General features: G+C 46.1%; 1 protein-coding gene across 2 annotated transcripts in view; it reads right to left on the bottom strand.

Annotated features, from left to right (window-relative positions):
• Positions 1-26,917, bottom strand: part of CTNNA2 (catenin alpha 2) — a 695,903-nt gene that overhangs the window by 23,891 nt on the left and 645,095 nt on the right. Inside the window, exons 15-17 of one of the 2 annotated variants that reach the window (XM_063135156.1) lie at positions 25,185-25,290; positions 17,824-17,958; positions 3,535-3,678 (exon numbers count right to left, since the gene is read on the bottom strand). In XM_063135156.1, coding sequence (XP_062991226.1) covers positions 3,535-3,678; positions 17,824-17,958; positions 25,185-25,290 — 385 coding nt within the window. The remainder of the gene's footprint in view (positions 1-3,534; positions 3,679-17,823; positions 17,959-25,184; positions 25,291-26,917) is intronic. The other variant, XM_063135157.1, reaches the window with a different exon arrangement.

Here is a 26,917-nt window from a genome sequence, read left to right as displayed (position 1 = left end):
GATCTTTTGGGGCTCCCCAGTTTTCCATGGTGCCCTCGACTCAGCTTGCAACTTGCATCTGGGAACTTTTCCCAGTGATTCTCATCTTCAAACTCTTTCCAGCACACCTATTTGGTACACAGCCTTTCCTCATACAAAGGATCACTGAATGGGACTTCATGAGCTTGAGTTTGAGTTGTTGACCTTAAGAAGGGGTTTAATTCGATCCTCTCCTCTGAACACAAGCACGCGTCTCCCTTTACAATGAAGACACACACCATTTTGCAATGCACAAATGTGCTTTTGTTAGAAGCTTTATTTTGTTTTTATGTATTGTACTAGTACAACTTTCTTGTTAGCCTGCCTTGTGGATCTACAGATTTAGGCAAGCACACTCTGGTTTCTGCCATTGGTTAGGGGAGCTATAGACACCGGAAAGCATCACCCCAAAAAATATCATGGCAAGAGGAAAACCCATCTGACACCCATACAATGACTAGAGAAGGAACCAGTGCTAGTTTCCAGGCTGTGGGGTTGTGTGTTTATTTTGGGTAGGTGGGGATGTATCATTATAACATGTTGTAAACTGCTTTGAGAATTGTTTAAGTGAAACATGGGTTCTTCATAACCCCCCTCAAAGAAAACAACCCCCCAAAACCCTAAGTGAACAAGTAAACAAAAAAGCTATAAATGATTACTGAAGACGGCAAGTAAAAATGGCCCACATCTTCAGAGTAGTACATTTAGGTCAGATTCATGCAATCACGTGTTCCGGAAGAGTTGCCATTTTTCACATGTGGGATGAAAAATGAGCCTCGGTTGCTTGAAATAGCCATCACCTGGCAAATAGTATACGAGAAAGATTTTGTCACATGCACGTAATGTATGTGATTAGCACCAGGTGAACTGGTCGTGCAACATTCCTGCAGGTACAATCTAAATGCAATATAGCTACCGTGTCCCCTGGAAAGATAAACAGATCTCTGATTATCATCTTTATTACAAACATTAATAATATCTAAAAATAAGAACACATTTGAAAATCATGATTAGATGCAAATCTCAACAGGTGTGTGATGATTGAAAGGTGATCGGGTAGATGAGTTGTCCCTGATGTTTACAAGATTAAAACATGTACAATTAAAACATATAAATATATATTACAAAAGTTAAAATAGAATTAAACCTACTGTAAAATTAAAAAACATGTTTTAAGAAATTAAAAACTGTAACAGGTAAAAGGGGGGATCCAATACATTTACACAGGTCCAGAATAGTTCCAAAAGCCGGCTGAAACAAAAAAAGGTTTTGCCTGCCTCCAAAAATGTAGCACAGAGGGAGCCAGCCTAGCCTCCCTGGGAAGGGAGTTCCAGAGCCTTGGAGCAGCCACCGAGAAGGCCCTCTCCCGCGTACCCATCACGCGTACCTGGGATGTTGGTGGGACTGAGGGAAGGTCCTGCCCTGAAGATCTCAGAGCACGGGCAGGCTCGTAAGGGAGAATACAGTTTTTCAGATAACCTGGACCCAAGCCGTAGAGGGCTTTATAGGTGATAACCAGCACTTTGAATTGTGCCAGGAAACAGACCGGAAGCCAGTGAAGCTGTTTTAACAGGGGAGTTGTATGGTTGCCACTATAGCTCTAACAAGGTGATTCCAGACAGACTCACGTCTGTCAGGTGTTTCGTTTCATGTGTGGGACACCCACAAAAACATGGGGACTGTCCCACAGGAACATAAGGTGATGGTCCATCTAGTCCAGCACTCTGTTCACACAGTGGCCAACTAGCTGTTGACAAGGAACCACAAGCAGGACACAGGTGCAACATCACCCTCCCACCCATGTTCCCCAGCAAACTGGTGTACATAGGCTGATTGCCACTTCCTCTGGTTCTTGCTAGCAGCCCAAACCAACTGGCACAGTCCAAACCACTGAATGTAATTTAAGCTTTGCCCTCTCCTTACATACACCACAGTTGCTAGGAATGGGTAGATATCCACAAAACAACCATTACCAGGAGTTCTTTTTTTGCCTAATCCAAAATCTCCAAACATTTTGCCAGAGCAGGGGGCTTTTTCATGAAACCTGCCAACAATTTCAAGATGGTTGGCCCAAGTTCTACCCAAGACATTTCTCAGGTCTTAGAAAAACCTCTCTTTAAAACCATCAGGTTTGTTTGCTCAAGCAGCATTCCCTAAAACAGCCTTCCTCAACCTGGGGCGCTCCAGATGTGTTGGACTGCAGCTGCTGGGGCATTCTGGGAGTTGTAGTCCAACTCATCTGGAGCGCCCCAGGTTGAGGAAGGCTGTCCTAAAAGCTATGCCATTTTTTTCACTTCACGTGTAATTCAGTAGCAACTCTGTTCGGCACAGAGATGCCAAAACCTTTTCAGCCCAAGAGCCAAATTCAATTTCAGAGAAGTTCTCGAAGCTGCATTCCAGTGGTGGTAGGGTAACCCTATGGAAAGGAGGACAGGGCTCCTGTATCTTTAACACTTGTATAGAAAATGGAATTTCAGCAGGTATCCTTGGAATGCCTGCAGCTCCTGGTGACATTCCCTCTTCATCACAACAGTTAAAGCTGCAGGAGCCCTGCCCTCCCTTTCATATGGTCACCCAAGCAATGGGGGTGGGGCTTACAGCAAGAAGGGGGAGAGCCAAAATACAAAAACATTGCTGGCATATTTCATCTTAAAGCTGTTACTGTCATTCACCTTTTAAAATGTGGGCAGAGAGGGTAGTGGTGGCAAAAACTAGGAAACTACCAAATGATTAGTGGTTGTAGGAATAGATAGGAAGCCAAGAGTGAATGGGCGTGGTTTTGGGGAAACCCCAGAGGGTTCGACTGGGACCCAAGGTGTGCTGTTTAACAAAACCTGTCATTGTGGTAGCTTGTAATGAACACTTGCCTGGACACCTGTCCCAGGAACTCTGTCCTAGAGGTATCACCACCACCTCTCCCACAACGTCCCATTTATTCTTTGCTGGGGCAAGCTCCTGTCTGGGTGATCACCATGGACAGACTCAATACTTCAACCACGGACTGACTGTGGGCCTGTTCAGACAACATGTTAAACCATGGTTAGACCACTAACCCCTTTGCAGCAAATGGTTAGCGAGCATGTTTAAACTGTGGTTATATAGCCACTATGGTTAGGAATGGTTCACACCACATGCTAAGGCATCACATTTAGCTCAAAATCCTTAACCACCATGGCTTAAAGTGGCATCTGAAGAGGGTCTGTGATTTTCTTTTTAAAGAGTACACAACATTCCAATGCTCTCCTACAGAAAGACAAAGATGCGGTCTTGCGGAGGGCACACTAGGAATCTTTGCTTTTCCATAGCCAAGTATGGGAACCATATCACCTTTTTTTTGGATTGGGGCCACTCTGTTTCAGAAGCTGGCAATGAGCAGATGTATCACTTCCTTCCTGCTGAGTACACAAATGGACGTGACTAAATCACTCCCGCCTGACGGGGGCAACGTCTCCTGTAAACCGAAGCCGCTTAAGCTTGTATGGAAAATGCATAAAGATTCGAAACCAGGGTACTCACCATGGAAGAGTCACCGCCTCCGTTTGCAAGTGTAGCTCCCTCAGCACAGGTGGGTAGGTGGGTAGAAAGTTGACTAGCCCTGCCCCCATCTATGACATCACACTCTACCTCATAAAAGGTAGTGAAAGTGCTCTGAACTCCAGTCTGATTTCCGAGAGATACAGAAAAGAGAGAGTGAGAGAGAGAGCAAGAGAAATATGGTGCCCTATTGCAGAGGGGAGAAGGTGGGGAGCTAGGATGGGCCGGGGAAGGAGGATGGGTACTGAATGAGCTGAGCTCAGCAAAGTAGTCAGGGACTCTTCAGCGATGAGTAACCCTGCTCTGTTATTCCTCTCTCTTGCTCCCTTAGCACAGGTAAAGCCAAGCATCAGTATAGCTTAGTGTGGCATTACCCCACCATTGATTGTATTGTATATGTCTGAATTAGTATGTCTGGTAAGTATGGAAAGTTAGAACTGAGTGGGTGTGGTTTATGATGTAATAGGTATATAAGGAGAGTGTTCGGGGGTTGCGAGGTAGTGAGTATGAGCGTGTGTGAGAGAGAGTTGTTTAGTTGTAGAGTAAGGCCCTTTCTACACCTAAGGATTATCCCAGGGAAATGGAGGGATCGTCCCTGCCTGCTCCTGGGATCCCCTGTGTGTCATTTGCATGCACAGGGATGATCCCAGGACAATCCCGGGATAAATGGCTGGTGTAGACATGCCCTACGAAGAGTTTGGATTCTAGGGACTTGGGGCTTTGCTAGACCTGCCTTGGAATCTGTGCAGGAGGAGGGGCGAGCCCGTGCTACAAGTAGCGCGGGCTGTCTCCCCTGTCTACACGTAAGATGCGATGGGCTTCAGAAAGGACCCGTCGCATCCACCATTTTTTTTTAGCTTTAAAGGGCCATGTGCTCAGGAGCGCACCAATGATAAGTGTAAGGGTTGTTTTTTTGGTTTTTTTTTTTTTAAAAAAGGGTTCCTCGCTCCCCCTTGGCTCTGATGTCCCCCCACTCTGGCTCTGATGTCCCTCCCTCTCCCCATGGCTCTGTTTCCCCCCACCCGTGTTCTCCGTTTCCCCCCCCCACCAGCGATCTCCGTTTCCCCCCCGCAATCTCCGTTTCCACCTATCCCCCCCAGCTCCGTTTTCCCCCCATCCCCTCTGGCTCTGATTCCCCCCATCTCCCCACTCTGCCCTGATGGCTGCAGTGCTCCTGAGGAGCGCTGTGCACCATCCATCGCTTTCCCCGGCTACTTGTGAGTAAATGCGGTAGCTGGAGAAAGCAGCAGAACAGTCTACATGCCCACAGTCTTGGGCTCGGCCCAAGACCATGGGAAATATTGGGCCACAAGTGGTTCCGGTTACCCCGGGGCCAGGGAGGTTTGACCCCTGCCTGAGCCTGGATCCCCTGTGCGTCATCTGGACACACAGGGACGAGCCCGGGCCTCGCACCAGGCTAACCCCTCATCTAGCAAAGGCCTTAGAATTGGTGTGAAGAGAGTGAGGTGGTTGGTTTATCGAGAGTTTCGATCAGGCAGGATTGAAAGTATTATATTTTGATTCAAAGCTTTTAAACAACAATAAACTTATTATTATTTTGTTAGCTACCAAATCCCACGTGCCAGCTTGGCATTATTTACCTGCCTTACAGTTATTAAACACCTACACTAGTTTATACCCATTTAAAGCAGATCCTGAATTAAACCTGTTTCCCTCATAGCTAGGGGAAAGATTTTAATTAACCCTCCCTCAGGTTTTCAAGTGGTGGCGCTGGGCCTGAGAAGGGTTTATGCGGCAGGCCTAGTGAAAGGGTCTGTTACATCACACTTGGTAATAGGGTGTGTTATGGGGTGTGAATTAAAATGAATTGGGGAACTACCAAGGGCCTGGATTAAAGGCTTTTTTTTGTGTGGCTGGGCAAAGGAACATTCTAGAGCCAGCAGCGGTCGATCTTTTCGGCCACAACTTTAGTCTAAACTGTACCTTACCGCCTTGGGCTCAGTCATGTCTCAGGTCTGTTTCACTAGGCAGCATCACCATGTTTGGAACAAACAGAACTTGAGGGTATAAGTTCTATTTATATATAGAAGCAAATGAAAGCCAGACCCAGGGCTTTGAGTGCTTAGCTCTTAAAACACCTGGCTCTAAATCCCTAAGTATTCAACCACGATAGGACTGAATTTGATTGCTGTGACTTTTTTTCTGGCTGGCTCCTCATGTTTAAAAGGCTATGTGGCAACCTATTGAATTTGGCTTGAGCAATTGGGTGAGAATTTCACTTCAGTTCCTTTATGATAAGGATTCACCAGAATTCAGCAAAGCTCTTCATATTGGGGAGAGAAAGACGTTGAAATCTTGGGCTCATCTACAACAAGCAGGATATTCCACTATGAAAGCAGTATATAAAAGGCAGGAGCCACACTACTGCTTTATAGCGGTATGGAAGTGCACTGACAACTGTTGGAGCCCATGACACATCTACACCAAGCAGGATATAACACTATGAAAGTGGTATGAAAGCAGTATATGGTATGTGTCATGGGCCCCAACACTTCAATACCACTGCAAAGCAGTAGTGTGGCTCCTGCCTTTAATATACTGCTTTCATACCACTTTCATAGTGGAATATCTGCTTGGTGTAGATGAGCCCCTTGAAAATCTGAGTGTAGGAGAAACCAAAACAGATTTTCCCATCCCTACAATGCTGAAGAAGCAGGCTGGATCGGAGTCTGTGGACGCAGGCCTTCTCATGGTCTAGAAATGTCACACACGTCTTAAGCCATTTTTTAAAAGCCATTTAAGCACTCCACAGATTTACCAATCTTGTACTGGAAATATTGTTTTAAACATGCTATTAGTGACTCTGGGCCTTCCTAGACGAGGCCTTAGCGCGCCTTCTGTCCCGGCTTCCCTGCTGTGCGTCCAGATGACGCACAGGGGAATCCGGAGGCAGGCCGTGCTGAGGCCTCCTCCAATGCGCCATAAGCGAATTCGCTTATGGCGCGCCTTTTCCCCAGCTCCAGCCTCAGGCTGGAGCTGGGGAAAGTCTAGGGACTTCCGCAGCTTTTCGCGGCTCCTCGCTTACTCGCGAGGAGCCGCGAAAAGCCGCGGACCTGCCTGGCACAGCGCTCATAGGAGCGCTGTGCCCATCGGCGGGGGGGCGAAGGCTGGGAGGGTGGGTGGCAGGGTGGGTGGCACGGGGGGAGGGCGGGTGCGATCGCGCCGCCCAGGCAATGCCGCCCCATGCCAAGCATTTGTGCTGCCCCCTGTGCCGCCCACCCTGCCACCCACCCTCCCAGCCTTCGCCCCCCCCGGTAAAATAAATAAATAAATAAAACACTTAGCTTGTCCGCCGTCTTCGGGCCGCACCTGGCCCCTTTAAAATAATAAAAAAATGGCGGACGCCACAGGGACGCGACGTCCCTACACGTCCGCCGTGTGGTAGCCTGGGGGAGGCGCGCTAACGTTAGTGCGCCTCGGCCCTTCCTCCCTGCCGGCGTAAGCCGGCAGGTCTAGCAAGGCCCATAGTTTGATCCTTAGCTTAAACTCCATGCTGTTGGATTTGATGAGTTGTGTGTCTGTAGTGTGTAGGAACTGGGAGATGGACATTCCTTGGATTTTCATAATGCTTGAGGGCATTCTCTGATTGCATGAAGGAGCTTATTCAACTCCCCATTACTTTTGGGGTACCAATCTAGTAGCATTCACCAAATACCGCTAGGCTGTGCTGAAGGGAGCAAGTGAACGGCATACACTGATTTTACAAAGCACACTAGAAACGTCCCGATGTCAGCAAATGATCACTTGTTTTAGTTTAGAAGTTAGGTCCAGTGACACTTGATGAGATCGAAAATGTGTTTCCCCCAAGGAATATACAGTTCCTAATAAATAGGAGGGGAGTTAGCAAACATTTGGTTTTTAACTTCCTTCAATAGAAACAGAATTATGCTTGAAGCGGGTTTCTCTAGATATTTGAATAGGTAGCATCCAAGTACATTGTCAAAACAATTCTCACATTACTAGGGGGTGGGGTTAGGATTTGGGGTGATAGTCTAGAAACTCTTTTCCTTATCTAATTTTAATTGGGTACTCTTTGCATTATCATATACAATGCTCATGTAGTTTCAGAAATATTTGTTAGATATAAACACCCATTAAAGGAAGCCCGTGTAGAATTCCCATGCATCTCTCTATTGCTGGAATGATGCCCTCCAAGGCCCCTTCCACACGTCGTCCCCAGAGTGCATCTATTCGACCCCAGTGCACTCTGAGGACGATCGTGAAACTTCCCTGTAAAAGAAACGACGAAAAGATGTCCTCTGCGCCGGCGCCGGCAGCGCCGCTACCCAGCTTCCTGCTTCCCGCCCGGGACCATAGCTCGGCGGAAGAAGGCGGAGGAGAGAATGGAAGAAGCTCTCTCTCCCAACGTCTTCAAAAAAAGCTCTCTGAGCCGGCCGGGGAGCAGGAAGCTGGGTAGCGCCGGCGGCGCCGAGGACATCTTTCCCAGCTTCCTGCTCCCCGGCCGGCTCGGAGAGCTTTTTTTGAAGACGTTGGGAAAGAGAGCTTCTTCCACTCTCTCCTCCACCTTTTTCCGCCGAGCTATCGTCCCAGGCGGGAAGCAGGAAGCTGGGTAGTGGCGGCGCTGGCGCGGAGGACGTCTTTTCGTCGTTTCTTTTACAGGGAAGTTTCACGATCGTCCTCAGAGTGCACTGGGGTCGAATAGATGCGCTCTGGGGACGACATGTGGAAGGGCCCCAAGTCCCTGCCTCTTGTTTTTACATTCAAGTGCCCCCTTTAAGACACATCTTTTCCACTCAGCTTTTTCCAGCTGGATCACTGTCCCTTTTATTTGATTCTCTCTCCCCAACCCCCAGCCGCCTTCCTTCTGTAATCCGTCTTCTCTTTAGCTTTAGATTGCAAATCTGCAGTCTGGAGTTATTTTAGTTTTCATTTTTGTAAAGCACCAATTAATTAATTAATGATTAACGTATGTTTTCTAACATGCTCATCATGACACAGTGTTATGCGTCAGCCAATTTTGCTCAGTCACTGGGAGCCCCAAAGCATTGATGCCATTCTTGGTATTTGATTTGATTTGGCAAAATTATATCAATTCTGGTCCATACTTCACATTGTGCCATTTTATTTCTGCTTCTGCATAGGATGGAGAAGTCTTGGTATATTACAGCAGAATCATAAGTGATAAAGGGAGCAATCCTATGCATGTTTAGACGTGGGGGGGGGGAGGTCCTACATCTCCCAGCATGGCTGCCTGGGGCATTCTGGAAGTTGTAGGCTTTTTTCCTGTCTGAACATGCATGGGATTGTTCCCAAAGGGGTTAAGACTAATACTGCTTTCCTTGGGCTTTCCTCTTCAGCGTTTTAATTTCCATTGTTGTAATTTCCATGTTCAATGTTGTAATTTGCTTTGAACACTGAGGCATCTGGAAGTAAGTCTCTTTTTTTTTGTCTCTAGTGACTCACCACTATAAGCTAAAGGGGTCATTAAAATGCAGACTGGTAGGATAGCTAGCAGAGCCTCTTAACGTAAAAAGCTTTTACTTTGGCTATTGGCTACTTGGATTAGGAAGGTTCCCAGAGCTTAATCAGATATGTTCTGGGGCTACACAGCTTATTTCCTCTCCCCACTAGGCTTAGCCACCACTCCCTGGAGCCTTAAAAATCCCCTTTCGGGGGCATCCTTTTAGCAATGAGTGAGCACTAATTCACATCTAAGGCTTAGACTAATAATTAGATTTAGGTTTAAAAACACTCATTGTGCATGTGCAAAACGTTGATGCTCTGAGCTGAAGTACCCTTGGGTCTGATTTAAAGCACAATCTCCTCAGCTTCTACCTCTGTCCTACTCAGTTCTGTGTTCTCATGCCTAGCATGGTGTTAAAGAAATAGCACTGGGATCCTTCTTAGATTATAGTGGAGAAGAATTCGATACAGCACCGTAAAATGATAGGAAGAGATCTGAAGAGGCTTCAGTAGTGGTTAGCACTGATCAGGCCATAGTTGACAGGCCAACTTGCATCCCTCAGTACTGGAAGCTCAATTTGTTAAGACACAAGATGGGTTTTAAGCAGACTAGGAAGGCTAGAGGGTGGAATTTAATGAATGAGAGACCGAGGGAGGGGGAGACAGGCTGCCTGATGAGCCAAACATAATTGGAAGACATGTATTTCAGATCACAAGGAAAAGTCCAGAGTATCTTATTGATGAGGCTTCAAATACAAGCAACAGGAGAGTTTACCAAATAGAAAGTAGATTTGAGAAGGAAATAACCACTTCTTCTCTGTGCAAGCAATTTTAAACTAGTAAGGCAAATGGATGAAGATCCAGAATTTATAAGAAGTCTATTATAACCTTAGTCCCATTCATATGTTGGAATCTTGAATCTGCATGATTGATGGGTAATCATTTCTTCCATTATGATCGTACATGAAACAACTTTTTGCTTGAGCAGTAAAAGAACGGACAGAATTTGAACGGATGTTAGTAGGCAGACCAATGTGCTTCCTTGGACTACAGTATATAAGGAGTATAGAATTTACCACAATTCTTTGAAAAATATAAGAGATTGGGGGGGGGATATTCTTGACTTGAAAAAAGCAGTTGTTGTAGGAAAACAGAAAGTGTCTTCCAATTAAGGAATACTAAAAAGCATCACAATCTAAGGAAGGCAAGTGAAGAAATGTGGGACACTGATAGTGTTCTTTCCACGAAAAAGAATTTTTTCTTTCCCTCCAGAAGATTAAGCTTTGTTGATAGGATGAGCTGACATTCCTCTTTTCAATGCAAAATCCGGGAGCTTTCAAATTTCCGACAAAACGTTCCAGATAGGTGTCGGTATCAAAGCAGAAATGGTAGAAGAGCTGCTCAGGGCTAGAAACTGTCACTGAATCCCTTCCAAGTTCAACGTAACATAGATAACACACTACTATTACTTCCCGTCTTTTCCCAGTGACAAATCCGCATATTTACCTAACGCAGCAGATGGTAATTAGTTCCCTGTTTTAACAACACTCAGCACCACCTTGTGTGCAGTAGCATCCCTCAGGTCCATTTCAGCAAGATTAGCTACACATCTGCCATAAACCGATAACACAAGGCATCACCTAAGTGGCAGAGACCATCTTTTTATCGGCCAGTGTTCATTCCCCACAGGCCGTTCAGTCCATGATAATTTCTGCAAACACGACGGCATTTGGAGGGTTTGTTTTATTTGCGGGAAATGCCATGGAATGAATGGTTCAATCAGTTGCCTCAATAGGTTTTATCCTGGTTGTGTTTTTTATACTGTATTTTGTAATTGTGTTTTTAACCTGTTGGTTGTTTTATTATGGTTTTAATTTTTGTGAACCGCCCAGAGTGCTTCGGCTATTGGGCGGTATAAAAATGTAATAAATAAATAAATAAATAAAGGTTTCCCGTGATCTTGCACATGGGGACAGAATCCTGTGCAGAAATACACACACACCCTTGCCTAAACTGACTTTGGGCTCAACTACACCAAACAGGATATTCCACTATGAAAGCGGTATGTAAAAGGCAGGACACGACTGCTTTATAGTGGTACTGAAGTGCACTGAGAAATGTATGGGCCCATGACACATGTACACCAAGCAGGACGTAACACTAAGAAAGTGGCATTCAGCATGTCCCGATGGGCCCCAACAGTTGTCAGTGCTCTTCAATGCTGCTATAAAGCAGTAGTGTGGCTCCTGCCTTTTATGTACTGCTGTCATAGGCTTTAGCTAGACCTAAGGTTTATCCCGAGATCATCCCGGGGTCATCCCTGTTCATGTAAATGGCACACAGGATATCCCAGGAGCAGGCAGGGATGAACCCTGGATGATCCTGGGATAAAACTTAGGTCTAGCTAAGGCCATAGTGGGATATCTTGCTTGGTGTAGATGAGTCCTTTAAAATGGCATCCTGGTGAGAGATCTGTCCACTTCTCTAGTCCTTCCATTGTTTTCTCCTCTCTTCCAGCAATTGCATTGGCCATGTGTCCCATTTTACAGAGGACAGTCCTCTATCTGAAGGTACCCTCCATTGAAGAACTGTGCCTGGTCCAACTCCAGTTTAAAGATAAAGATCCCTAAGAAAGGAGATCAGGGCCCTTGAACTTACCCATCAACAATTAGTACATGGGCAGCTAGCTGAACGAGCAGGTGAACTCGCCGCCATCTTCCCCAGGTGTGGTGAGATGTATTGTATTCTAATTTACATTATGGTGGTTGTTTATACATTTGCTTCTAGACATACTGTATGCAAGTTTTATGCAAATCTGTGCCCTCTTTTGTCCTCTTTTCTTGTGGATGCATTTCCTCTTCTTTGGCGATGCATCAGTGGCCAGCCTACCCATGATACAAAGTCAACGCAATATAGCAGAGGTGGGCAGAAAATAGATCTCCAGACATTTTGGACTTCAACTCCCAGCATTCCTCCTCATTGGCATGGTTGGAAGGGGCTTCTTGGAGTAGAAAGCCAAAACAACTGGGGGTCTGTGTTCTGCTCATCTCAGCAATATAGCTCTCAGATGAATGAAGTCAGGATGCATGGGCAACCATTCCATTGTTTGACTTGGAAAAGGTGAAGAGCTCAATGCAAGGGCCTGCAAAAGATTCAAAGGTGGCTTGGACTGAGTGTCCCCCCCTTCCCCTGCCCTGATGGCCAGCAAAGCGGAAGCCAACTTCCAAGGAACAGCTGTTGCAGGGGATTCCTCTCCGATGTTATCAAAACTGATTTTGCAAGATGCCCCCTCTCACAAATACAACAGCAGCATGCAGGCAGGCACACACATTGTCTCTTTGCCTTTAAGAGGGAGGCACAGTCTGCATAGGCTGAAAAACCCCAGTGAAGTCTACATTATTATTCTGATGTAAAATGTTTTGACAAGTATATCCAAAAGTAGATTACTGACACAGGTATCTCATCGAGGTAAACACAATTACACCATCGGAAGTGATCCGTAAAACGCAGACACGGAGTGCAATTTAAATATACCAAATATGACTCCTAAAGAGAAGGGAGGATTTTCATTCTCACCCATTAAATGTGCCAAATGCATTTCTTTTTTTAAAAAAAAAATGTGGATAGATTATTGTTATTATTTTTAAATAAAAACTATATTGCTTTCCAAAGTAGGTATGCTTTCTTCAATAACTCCTCCATAAGATTTTGATTGATTTATTGTTGATTTAATGCAGCCCCTCAGAGTTCTCACAAAACCAATTTCTGCTATTTCATGACTATAGTTCACATTTTATTCCCCTAATTCAGCAATAAGTCTTGGGGGACTTACTTGGGGTTTCAAATCACCTCCAGTTAAAGTGTGATGTTCTTAGCAGTTGATGCTTTTTTCTTTTTCTTTGTTTTACAAAATCTTCACTCTAAGTGAGTATAGATGCCCCCACTCAGCATTCACCAAACCCACTGGGCCCAATCAATCCCCAAACACTGATGTGCCCACTGGCCACATTCTCTGGCAGTCAAGAACTTGGCATTAATTAGAAAGAGCCATTGGCACGGCCAATGGATGGATTTGTATTGGGGGCAGGGCAAATGGGCATGGTGGCCCTTCCCTCCTCACACATTCCATGAGTGTGTAGGAGACGTTTGTCTGCACACACTTTATGAGCCAGCCCATAACAAAACCAACACGTATAGTCCATAAATAGCTACCTTACATTTACGATAACACTCAGAATCCCTCGAGACATAACCTCAAAGCATAAACAAGGCCTCCCTGGAACAAGGCCCAAGCCGTTCAGCTTTACTTTTCCAACCATGGCCAGCCAGTGGAGGCTCACAAGGTGGACATAAAGGTGGATCACAAGATGGCCTCCTTCTCCTAGTTTGTCCAAACGTTTTGCAATCAAAATTGTACTGCCTCTCAACTTGCTCGCCGCCGCCGCCTCCTCCTCCTCCTTCCTGGAGCCAAGATCAACTTTTAGAGACCCCAGTGTTTCCCTCAAGTATCTCATAAAGAACTTGTTACCTCAAAATACCCAAACCTTGGTTTCCCTTCCGCCACACTGCCAAAATAGGGCTGCACATTTACTTAGTTCACCAGAGTTCATCAGAACTTCCAAATAACAAACAAGCAAATAAACAAAAACATGGCTGGCAGGTGCTACTTTAGAAGAGGAAAAGTGGGGAATGCCTTTTCTAAGGTGGGGTCTACTGTAGTATGTGCATCTAAAAATAAAGGAAGTATCTTTTTTCTTCAGAATGCTTGTTTAATGAACACAAAAATGCATGCAGTTTTACTTAACCAAACAATAAAAGCTCATTCCATTAATATACTAAGTTTTCCAGAAATGCCAGCTCAGAACATCTGAGCCCTTATTTGGGTATAAATGAACACACGGAGGGGGTGATTGAAGTGGAGCCTGCTAGTTCCAGTGTCCATTTGCATGGAGCCTACATACATACAGCTGAATATGCTAGACTACTGTATGTGCAGACTGGGATTCTCCAGTTCCACCGTATTGAATTGCACATGCAGCAACCTTTGCATATTTGGGTATATGTGCAATTGGTACCTTTGAACATGTGGAGATTGAAGGCAGGGTGTAACCCCTATCATCCCCCTCCATATATTGTATTGGTACCCAAAAGTGTATGAAAATGGCCTCAATCAGAAATGACCTCACCGCAAGCCCACTTAATCTCCCATTTATTTGAATTATTACAATTTCCCAGTATTGGTATCAATCCAGGTTTCTTTTATATTATTTTCTGTTTAATGAAATGAAAAGTTCCAGGAGAGGTCATATTCCCATCTCACTCGTACTGGATCCTTAACGAAGATCCTAAAGGATAAAAAAAAAATGCCAGGAAAAAAATATGGCTTCACACCAAAACACCACAAGCATTTCTACAGCTCTCTAGCCTCAAAGACATTGCAAATACCAAGTCACTTGGAGATGATTTCAGCACAAACACCACTGGACGACAATGCATGCATATTCATCTTCTTTGGAGACTGTATACCTGTAAAGGGGTGGCATCCAACCTGAGCCCAAGCGTAAAGGGTGGTCCACAAATGCCAAAACGTAAAATAGCTTTTCTGACTGTCCATCATTTGGGAGACGCCATGAGCACCATACTGTATGCACGTTTTGGAGTAATGGTTGTTGCTGTTGTTTAATTTAATGCAAATAAAAAAAACAACCCAGTTTATTTGCAATTGGCTATCCAAGAGAGAATGAAGAACAAGATGGAAGCAGAAAACAGGAAGAAGGCAAGGAGGTTACAGATGAAGTGAAGTTGGAATCCAGATCTCCGGATAGTCCTTGAGCATACAGTACTCAGCACTTTGAAGCTACACAGCAAATTACCAATTGCTAGAAAGATAGTGTGCTCATGTTTTATATATATATATATATATATATATATATATATATATATATATGAAACAATACTTCCCAAAAGGACAAAAAGCAGGCAAATCCTCCTGTACACATTTCACATGGGAAAGAAAGGTCACGGGAAGCGCTTACCAGTGATCTCTCTGGATTTGGTTTTTTGGCTTCCGACACATATTATTAATGGCAATGCCAAAAGTAATTAGCTGTTCACAAGGACGGCGTTAGCATTGCTTAGGATTATGGCTGAATGAGGAAAGGAAATTATAAAGACAGTGGTGATGGAAGTTCAGAAGCAGCGGAGGCTAAAGACTACCAAACTGGGAATGGAAAAGTCAAGCAGTTTGGCGGCTTCGATTTCACAGCGTGTGATGGGATGCCAACGACAACGTACGTTAAGCTGTTTGAGCTGAGGCCCGACGCCAGCTGAGGCGGGCGCTAACGAGAGCAAAGACAGAAACGAAAAGTAAAAGCACAACAGCCAAGCTGATGCACGTGCTGGTTGGAGGACCTGGTAAGAGGCAGGTGGACGTGATAATAATTAATGAGGATGGAAAACAGCTCCTGTGATGCCAGAAAGTCAAAGGAGAAAGATCGAAGCCTGTTACATGAGAGGTAGAAGGATGAAGGTGGGGCGTTCCCGCAGCCAGAAGAACATCAAGACTTTTAAAATTACAACACTCGTCATGTGTGTCAAGAGACAGGGGCAGGATCTATGCTACTGCTTTCAAACGTTTTGTAACAGCAGTGAGAACGGTTGGGGGCCCAGGACACACTCCATAGACAGTTTTCAAACGGTTTTCAAAGTGTCATAACCTGCTTGGTGTAGATCTGCCCGGGGTCTGTTGGGTGGAGAGGAAGGAAAGCAACATTTAAGCAGCCACCGTTGCAGGATCACAGGGAGGTTTTTCACCACAATTATTCCCCAGTAAAACTCCAGCAAAAACGAAATAAATCCTGATTTGATTTGCAGCCCCAATCATTGATATATCGTGGGGGAAAGACTGTCATCAGGACCGTGTGTGTCTGTTTGTGCTTGTGTGCATCCGTGCATAGGAAGGGCTGGTATACTTCAAGGACACGTGTGGAGAGGGGTGCAGTGAACTCTGTACATGGAGCGAGACCCACACCCACATTGCACACATGCACACTGCATTGCTATGGGATCTGTGTTCAGTGAGAGCTGGCCACCCTTGGTCAGGAGTTCAGGGGAGCCTCCATGGCACTGCTAACCCCAAGGGAGATGGTTTATTATTATCGAGAGGAACCATTTACATTTATGGATGAAAGTCAAAGGGTCCCCCAAAACCCCACTGAGGTTGGGGAGCTAAATCTGCATTCTGCACTTGGTGATCCCAGTAGCTGTTATTCAAGCCTCTTCCTGTCTTCATATAGCTCAATTCTAGATTCAGTTTGTTGATCAAGCTAAAGTGTGACCGAATATTGGGAACTGGATTTATGTTATGGGGAAAGGCTAGCATAGCAGTAATGTATTTGTTAATGCTTTGAGCTAACATGGTTGTCTGCTGCCCACAAGGTTGGTTCATTTTGACATTATTCCAGTCGTTTTGGAACCATTCACAGAAAAGTGGTTTTCACACAGCTAGGCCAACACTGAGAGGGCCTCAAAGGACCGCAAGCTTGTGGCTGTCGTTGGGGCTGAGCTTCCGGAAGTATTGTGCCAGACATCTCCAACGTGGTGCCCAATAGACATGTTGGACTACAACACCCATGGTCAAGGATGAAAGGAGTTGTGGTCCAAAATTTCTGGAAGGCACCAGGTTGGAAACAGCCGTATTATGCACTGTAAACTGTATATCTTGGCAACAAACTGTTTTTGGAAGCAATGCATGCATCCCCAAGGAGCATGTTTTGTGAAATTTCCCAGGCTGGCTTTTAATTTTAAAACTTTTTTGAGGGGGTGGTAGCTATTTGCTCAGCACAATATGCACTGGACCCTGAATGATGGCAATTTTATGACCCCTCACTGCCTTTACAAACAATGGGCCCTTGCCACAGGAGGAAACTTACAAAAGAAAGTAGGTTCACGAGGAGCCAATATATTAAAAAGCTCCAGTTATGACATGCCTGTCTCGGCAAGTACTATAAAGAAGCAGGCAAATGACAGAATCGTTCCCTCCTCTGTTTGCTCACTCCTGTGCAATGGTGAGCAAGTAAGGACAGCTCTCATTTCCTTTGCTGAAGTTCACACTGACATTGGGGCGGTTAAAGATCTTGGTGTCCTCTGTGCCTCCCTTGATTCATAGAACCATAGAATAGCAGAGTTGGAAGGGGCCTACAAGGCCATCAAGTCCAACCCCCTGCTCAATGCAGGAATCTACCTCAAAGCATCCCTGACAGATGGTTGTCCAGCTGCCTCTTGAAGGCCTCTAGTGTGGGAGAGCCCACAACCTCCATAGGTCACTGATTCCAATGTCATACTGCTCTAACTGTCAGGAAGTTTTTCCTGATGTCCAGCTGGAATCTGGCTTCCTTTAACTTGAGCCCATGATTCCGTGTCCTGCACTCTGGGAGGATCGAGAAGAGATCCTGGCCCTCCTCTGTGTGACAACCTTTCAAGGATTTGAAGAGTACTCTTATGTCTCCCCTCAATCTTCTCTTCTCCAGGCTAAACATGCCCAGTTCTTTCAGTCTCTCTTCGTAGGGCTTTGTTTCCAGACCCCTGATCTCAGTGGGGGAAAGGGATGTCCCTGGCCCTTCAGCCTGTGCTAAATAATTAATAGGTCTCCTGTTAATTACTAGTGGATGATCAGGGCATTAAGGCTTAGGAGGACAACGGCAATGTATATTTAAAGAGCAGAAAACTAGCCTGTGATGAGCTGCATATTTTGCATCTTCAGAATATAGCCACCCCCCAAAAGCAATATATCCATAATATTCAGTGAAATACAAGATCTGGCCTTACCCCCGAGACAATAAGTTCGCCTCCCAAGTTCTGAACTTCTGCCTTCACCTTGCTGCAGATATTAAGCTGGTGACAGTAGAGGGCAATGCGCTGGAGATACGCTAATAGATCTTGCTTGCAGGCTGAATCCGGGCACTATGAATGAAAAGGAGAGGTAGAGAGCATGTGTTTGATTTCCTTTGTTTGATATGCTGAATATATAAGGAAGAACTAGCAGGTTTGCCAGTGCCAGGTTAGAGGCATTTGTTTTCCCTCACCCTTTGGCTACATACATAGCAAAGGCCGGTTTTCTCCCCTACCTCAAGTGTGTGAATTAAAGTACACAGGGACCCACAGGCTAAAAACCGAAGAGCACGGCCAACATTGTTTGTCACTTACCTGATGAGCTGTAAAGCAGACAGAGTAATCTCTCTATTCATTTCCTTGGGACATGACTCAGTTTGCACTAAACATCAGGTTCTATTGATGCATAATGCACATTCTTTATGGTGCAAGAAGGACCACATTTAAAAGAGATGTTTTCCGGCTCGTAAACCATTAATAAGGATGAAATGAAGCTATTTGGTCACGTTGCAACTGGCAAAGGACAAGTGGAACGCCACGTGTGGGGCTCTTCCGACATACCATACAAATCAAAGAGGCAGAGGCACAACTACATTTGCTCAAACTAAGTCCGTGCTGGGAAAGTTTTATGATCATGGTAACAACTTGAGACACAATTTCTGTGACAGCGCCAGAGGGAAGGGGCAGGCTGACAACTCATTCATAATAACAGAAGATGCAACACCTCCAGCCCCCGTGTAATATAAGAACAACATGCAGCATTATTCATTAATTTTATTACATTTATATACTGCCCCATAGCCGAAGCTCTCTGTGTGGTTTACAAAAGTTTAAAAGCAGTGAACATTAAAAACAAATATTCCTAGTTAAGAACAAAAGAACATAAGAACATAAGAAGAGCCCTGCTGGATCAGACCAAGGGTCCATCTAGTCCAGCACTCTGTTCACACAGTGGCCAACCAGCCATCGGCCAGGGATGAACAAGCAGGACATGGTGCAACAGCACCCACCCACCCATGTTCCCCAGCAACTGGTGCACGCAGGCTTATTGCCTTGAATACTGGAGATAGCACACAACCCTCAGGGCTAGTAGCCATGGATAGCCTTCTCCTCCAGGAATTCATCCAACCTCCTTTTAAAGCCATCTCAATTGGTGTCCATCACTACATCTTGTGGTAGTGAGTTCCATAATTTAACTATGCACTGTGTGAAGAAGTCCTTCCTTTTATTTGTCCTGGATCTCCCACAAATCAGTTTCATGGGATGACCCTGGTCCGCTCCCTCCTGCTCCCGGCTTTGAAGCCAGGATGCTGGGGTTGGGGGGGCGGGGCGGAGGCTTTGAAGCGGCGCGCCTGGAAGTGGCTTCCTGGCGCGCTGTCCTGAAGCCTCCGCCTCCAACCCCGGTGTCCTGGCTTCGAAGGACGCTGGGGTTGGGCAGAGGCCGGGGCGGTGGCTTTGGAACAAGGAGAGCAGCTTCCGGGTACGCTGTTCGGCGCCCTCATTTGCTTGGCGCTCTAGGCCGCCGCCTGAGTTGCCTCTATGGCAGCACCAGGCCTGTGTACAGACTGGCATTGATTCTCTGGGGTTTCAAATGGAAGCCTTTCCCAGTCCTATCAGGGATAGAACTTGGGATCTTCCTCATGCAAAGCATCTACTGTATTATTGAGCTATGGACCCTCCCATTAGACATGAACAGAAGAAGAGCCCTGCTGGATCAGACCAAGGGTCCGGCATTCTGTTCACATAATGGCTGACCAGCTGTCGCCAGGAGACTTATATGCAGAACATATATGCAGAGACTTATATGGCTGGTTCTGGGCTGCAGCGCAAAGGGCAGAACTCAGAACTCTGGGAAAGGGCTGGAGGGCCCCAGAGAAACCTGGACCTTGGCAGGAGGGAGAGAAGGAGAAGCAGAACTCAGGTGAAGATAAAGTGAGTACACAGGCAGGCACCCTAACAGCAATTACCTCACTTGTTTTGCACTCTCCTAAATCAATAGACTCTCTCCTCGCCCCCCTATGTTATCGGTGTCATTTTGATTCAGAGACATTTATTTTTCTTTTGGACTTTAAACTGCCATCCTTCCCTCAATCTTTCACCAATCTTTCAGGTTATATAAAACCAACACTTCTTTCTGAAACATGTAAGTTTCAGGGAGTTTGGTGATTTTTTTTAGATTTTATGAACATTAGAATGACACACGCACCCCCAATTACTGCTTTATAATGGCAGAATGCAGAATCTACTCATCATCCTTAACTACACGGACACTACAGTGTCCATGTAAATAAATCAAATGCTCTGGGTATTCTCCAAGGCAGTAACGGCTATTCTCTTTTGCTGTATATATCATGCTGCCATGAAATCTCTCTCTCTCTCTCTCTCTCTCTCTCTCTCTCTCTCTCTCTCTCTCTCTCTGTCTCCAACAGTTGCCACATCTTTCAAGTGTGAATCCCAAAGAGGCATTTCCCCATTTAGAAGCCATTTAGCACACTCATATTTATTCCACTCTGGGGGCCTTGTATCTGAAAGGAATTTTCAAACAAATTCCCCGGAGAGCTGACAAAGGGTTTAAACAGAAGTACTTCGCAGCAAATTAAAACTTACAATCTCCCACTCTTTAGAATGGTAATTAAAAATGCAACGGTCCATAAAAAGTTTACATTGCATGGAGGTCTCAAAACCTCCATAAAATGTCCTCATTTTTGGGACTCTAAAGAAGGGCAAATAACCCTTGCTGATCTTTAAAAATAATTATGCCTCTGTTAGCCCTCTCTCTGCTCTCGTTTCTGCTCTGATTTCTTTTACAAACCTAGTATTACTCACAAGTAGTGATGGGTACGCTTCTCATGGATGCCATTGTAATTAGCTCAGATTTTCTGAGCTCTGCAGTGAACTCTTGGGGAAACGGGAGTTCTTTAGGATTTCATAACATTGGGTCACCACTGGAGCTCTCTGGAAGATCCCTCATTTGTAGGCTGGCCAGGTGTCCTACTTTACAGAGGACAGTCTTCTATTTGAAGGTGTCCTCTATTTGAAGGGCTCTATGGTCTAAGCCTAGTTTAAACATAAAGAACTATCTGAAGGAAGAGCTAGGCCTTGAAGTTGCCCCCAAACCACACTTGGGCCCTTTCTACACCTTGGGTTTTTCCAGGGATCATCCCTGGATTCTGCCTGCACATCCAAATGATGCACAGGGGCTACTAGGAGCAGGCAGGGATGATTCCTCCATTTCCCTGGGATAACCAAGACCTCAGTTATCCTGGTATTGCCTGAGATCCTGGGATGGTCCCAAGTACCGTGGGCGGTGTGGGTGCCCGTCCCGGCTTCTTCCCTCCTTCCTGCAAGTAGCAAGGGTCAGCAGAGGGAAGGAGCCAGGCTGGGGGGAGTCCAGGGACATGGGGGGAGCGGAGTTGGGACTTTTTTTTTACTTACTCTTTCACTGGAGTGCAGGTGCGCTCTGGCTCTGTCTTTTTTAAAAAAGAAATGGCAGGAGCGATGGGCACGACATCCCTCTTCCCTTCCAGGATGTTGTGCTTCCATTTAGATGCCCAGGGAAGCAGGGAAGCCTAGGATTGTCCCCCCTCCCTCCCCAAAGGCCCGTGGGTGTAGAAGGGGCCTTGGACAGGAGGCTGAGCAGGGCCACAGGTTACTTGTTCGACCTTCCCCGCTATGGTGAGATATAGTGTATCTTTATTTAAATTGCAGGTATTATTTTAAACGTTCATCTAGACATACACATTAGTATATGCTAATGTTATACAAATTAGTGCCTTCTTTTGATCTTTATCGATTTGCAAGTGGCTGCTCTGAGTTGCTGTGATGTCACAGAAGGCCTTGCAAGGGGAAACCAGCAGCAGGGAGCCCCATCATGGAGGGCCTGCATGAGTGCCTGAGGCCTCATCTTTAAGATCTGGACTGATTGAGCCAAGGCGTATTGGAGATATTTCTTGATCTTTATGGCTGCTCCATAGGAACCTCCATGCCTTAAAGGCCAGGCCCCCATTGCTTTCGCAAGCCTTCGTGTGAGCCCTTTCTTCACAATAATACGTTTGGAGAAATGGGAGGACCAGCAGTGAGGAAAGCTCATCACAAGGCAGGCCCAAACTTCAGGGAAGCCAGGGATAGTTTGAACTAGTTTGGTGATGGCCACCACTTTGGATGGCTTTAAAAGAGGGTTGGATAAATTCCTGGAGGAGAAGGCTATCAAGGGCTATAGCCCTGATGGCCGTGTGCTGTCTCCAATATCCAAGGGAGTAAACCTACATGCACAAGTTGCAGGGGAATATGGGTGGGAGGGTGCTGTTGCACCATGTCTTGCTTTGTTGGTCCCTGGTTGACAGCTGTTTGACCACTGTGTGAACTGAGTGCTGGACTAGATGGACCCTTGGGCCACAGCTAGACTTAAGGGTTATCCTGGGATCATCCAGGGTTCGCCCCTGCCTGAGCACTGGATCCCCAGTGTGTCACCTAGATGAACAGGTTTGACCCCTGGACAATCCAGGGATAAACCTTAGGTCTAGCTATGGCCTTGGTCTGATCCAGCATAGCACTTGTTACGTTCTTATGTTCTTATCTCCTGAATTGGGTGAAACTCTCTGTTGAAGTTCCCATCATTTGAATATATGTGAAGAACAGCTTCTCCCAGGGGTAAAGCTAAGGGAAATCTAGTTGTTTTAAGTAGCTCATAAGCATCACAGCAAATATTGGGAGGGTAAATGGCCAATCCAGTTGGTGGTCAATTATAAGAAAACAAAGAAACCAGAAGGGTTAGCTCTGGAGCAGCAAGGATTGCCATGAACAGCAACAAAGACACAGGTAGTCTCAAAAAGGTTTGTTTGTCCTAGGTATGCCAAGTGCACTTCTTCATCAAGGACAAATGCGGCATGTGGTAGCTTATGTATTGTTCTATAACATTTTATCGGATTTGACCCTGGTAAAGAGCTCTACTTGAAATGCCTGGGGCACTTTCCTTTTGAGTACCGTATCTCTCTTCATGCGTGTTCATTATTTACATTCTCCTCCAGTGAAGATTCTGTGAACGTGCCTTCATCTGGTCAAATTTAAATTTAACCAGGTTCCTCCGGAGGATTAAGGGGTAATGTGTTTTTTTGTTTTGTTTTTTAAATGGCCCCTCAAAACATGTTTAAATATAAATTATTGGTATGGCTGTGGGAATGGGAGAACACTAGGGCCTCATCTGCACCAAGCAGGATATTGCACTATGAAAGCGGTATGAAAGTGGTATATAAAAGGCAGGAGCCACACTACTTCCTTATAGCAGTGTTGGTGCACTGACAACTGCTGGGGCCCACTGACACCCACCATATACCACTTTCATACCACTATATCCTGCTTAGTGTGGCTCCTGCCTTTTATACTATACAGCTTTTATGCCACTTTCATAGTTACATCACGGGTGGGCACCCGGTGGCCCTCCAGATGTTTTGGCCTACAACTCCCATCATCTCTCACCACTGGCTATACTGGCTGGGGCTAATGGGAGTTGTAGGCCAAAACATCTGGAGGGCCACCGGGTGCCCACCTCTGCTGTATTAGCCTGCCTATACTTTAAGATCAGCAAGAGAGGCCCTTCTCAGCTGCCCACCTGTGAGAACAGTTAGGTGGGTGCCCGCATGAGAGGGCCTTCTCTGCAGTGGCTCCACAGCTTCGGAGATCTGCCATGCTCCATCACTGCAGGCTTTTGAGAAGGCCTTGAAAACATATTCTTTTACATCAGCCTTCTTCAATACAATTTCTGCTGTTGTTGTTGCTCATTTTTATAACTGGTTTTTATAATTGGTCCACTTGGTGGGAGGAAGCTTCTGCCCTAAAAGTTGGCCAAGAAATACTTTTTTTAAAAAAAATACATGAAGAACACACATCAAATGTATACCATAAAGCATCCTCTCCAACCTGGGGTCCTCCAACAGCCATGCTGAGTGGGAACAATGGCCATTGCGGTCAAACATATCTGGTGGGCATCTGGTGGTGCCGTGAAGTACCCAGACGGCAGGGCCTTCTCTGTAGCAGCACCCACCATCTGGAAAACCCTCCCTCATGTGGTTCGGCAGACAGAAAACGTGGCATCTTTTAAATGCCTCCAGAAGACACATTTGTTCACCCAGGCTTTCCCTGGGTGGTAAGTAAACTAATTATGCCGCTCCAGTTTACAACTCCATTTTACTGCTCCTTTACTATAGTTGGAAGTGTTTTAATTAGGGGTGTGCACGGACCCCCCGATCCTCTTCGCGCCCGATCTGCAAATTGCGGATCGGGCCCGCTCCATCCCGCCTCGATCCGCCTAGCGGCCACTCTGCTACACTACGCTATGGAGCTCCGGCTCCAAATCGGAGCTCCGCAGTGGCGGGTAGTGGCGCCAGGTAAGCCCCCCTCCCTCCTCCCCCTTACCTGTGTCCATCCCGGCCCATTCCAGCTTCACTAGAGCCCGCGGCTGAGCCGCAGGCTCTAGTGAAGCTGGGATGGGCCAGGACAGACAAAGGTAACACCCCCCCTCCCCCTTGCCCCCTTACCTGGCTCTGCCGCCGTCGCCGCACAGGCGGCGGCAGGGCCACGTAAACCCCCCTCCCTCCTCTCCCTTACCTCCTGAAGCAGCCGCGGGACCGCGGATGGACACAGGTAAGACACCCCTCCCCCTTGCCCCCTTACCTGGCTCTGCCGCCGTTGCCACACAGGTGGTGGCAGTGGCAGGGCCAGGTAAACCCCCCTCCCTTCTCTCCTTTACCTGCATCCGTCCACGGTCCCGCGGCTGCTTCAACTGAGCCCGAGGACTCAACCAGGAAGACTAGGCCGCAGCCTAGTCTTCCTGTTTGAGTCCTCGGGCTCAGTTGAAGCAGCCGCAGGACCGTGGATGGATGCATGTAAGACCCCTCTCCCCCTTGCCCCCTTAACTGGCTCTGCCGCCATCACCACATGGGCGGCAGCAACAGTGGCAGGGCCAAGTAAACCCCCCTTACCTTTTTTGCGGAGCTCCGGATTGACGCGAAGGATCTGCCTTCACTTCGATCCGCTCCGCAACGCCTCCGAATTGGCAAAGCCCCCCAATCCGCTCCTGCTTCTCCGGTCCGAGGAGAAGCAGAGCACACCCCTAGTTGTTATGCTATTTTAATATTGTGTTTTTAATGTTGTACGTTAATACCGTGAAACGCTGAGAGATTCTATTATATGCAGCGGTATATAAATGTTACAAATAAATAAATAAATAAATAAATGGGGTTGGGGAAGGCCGCCATAACTTCTGGTGACCCTATTTGTTTCAAGACCAAGTGCGAAATTACCTGATCAGCCACTGCGCGGGCCAATTTGTCCATTCTTGAGCCAGCTTCTGCAATCTTCTTGGCAGCATTAATGACATCGGACGTATTCTTCAGTGGCCCCTTGCCCCTGGAAAACACGAGGTGATTACAGTCCCATCTCATTAAATTATGAGAATAAATAAGGCTCAGGCACCATCCTATGCATGTTTAGACAGAAGAAAGTCTTGCAACTCTGGCTGGGGAAAGCCAGGATTTGCAGGAATTATTATTATTATTATTATTATTATTATTATTATTATTATTGCTTTCTACACATGCATAGGATGCTGCCTTTAAAGCAGGACCTCATAGATCTGCCTATTTCAGGAATCCGAACAAGGATTGTGACTGAGGCGCGGGACCTGGGTGTTATTCTTGACCAGTCCCTAACTATGTCATCATAGGTGGGGGTCGTGGTCCGGAACTGCTTTTATCAACTCCATGTGCTCCGCCAAGTTCGCCCCTTTCTGTCAGAGGCTGCTCTTACCACCACAGTCCAGGCCCTGGTCCTTTCCAGACTGGACTATTGCAACCTGTTGTATACAGGGCTTCCCTTGAAGCAAATCCAACGCCTACAGGCTGTACAAAATGCAGCAGCCAGGTTGGTCAAGGGGCTTCCAAAGTGGTCTTCTATCACTTTGGTGCTTCAAGAGCTCCACTGGCTGCCGGTGGCTGCTAGGGTGCGCTACAAGGCCTTGTTAACCATGTATAAAGCCCTGCATTGCTTGGGTCCTGGATACTTGAGCACTCACCTCTCTCCTGTGTCTCACCATTGGCAGACTCGCTCTCAGGAGCAGGGCGCCCTGATGGTCCCCCGCTACAAACTGGAATGTGAGGGGGCCAGGGCTTTTTCAGTGGCTGGCCCCCGGTTATGGAACAATGTGCCACTGGAGATCAGACAGGCTCCCACTCTCAGTTCTTTCAAACGCCTTTGTAAGGCGTTTTTATTTTCACAAGAGTTTGGGGAGGGGGTGGTTTAAACTGGGTTGAGGGCTTTTAATGGATTGAGGATGAGGGTTTTTAATGGAATTGTTTTATATGTGATTGTAATGCGCCACAATACCAGAAAGGGTAAAGTGGCACTATAAAAATGCTTTAAATAAATTAAATTAAATTAAATAAATAATCCAAATAAGCGTTTTCCCTTTTCTTCTTCTTTAAGAGATGTACTATGACTGCCTTCCCAATATAGACATCACCTTTAAACTACTCATTATCACATAGCTAATGATCAGTAGGAAGGAATTAAAAAAAAAAAGGCCTGCTGGATTTCTGTGTATGCTCCAAAACGCTTTGCCAGCACTTTTCTTTGATTTCGCCTCCAAGCTCATGAACTTTGTTTAATACTATGTGCATTTTTAAGTGCTCATTAAGATGACATCTCTGGTGGAATGCAAAACTTTTTTCCCCCACCCAACACCCACCCACCCCGAAACAAGTAGATATTCCCCAAGCAGTGCTTAATGCAAAAGCTGCCAAATCAAATGCAAAAAAAGTGAGGCAAACGGATTTCAGGGGTGGGCAGCAAGGTAGAATGACCCACCAAACATGGATACATTCAAGATTAAAACCGTTTATTTTCAGGTCTACTTTTTTTGGTTCATAACTCCTAGAAGAATGTCATCAGGCCAGGTAAAATAATAAACCCCCTCCCCTTGGGAGCTCATTTAAGTGATCATCCTCATAACGTGCACAGAAAAATAGGGTTTTTTGAA

Source organism: Elgaria multicarinata, chromosome 10 (assembly GCF_023053635.1).
Source record: "Elgaria multicarinata webbii isolate HBS135686 ecotype San Diego chromosome 10, rElgMul1.1.pri, whole genome shotgun sequence".
NCBI classification, from domain to species: Eukaryota; Metazoa; Chordata; class Lepidosauria; order Squamata; family Anguidae; genus Elgaria; species Elgaria multicarinata.
This window is presented reverse-complemented; position numbering and strand designations above follow the sequence as displayed.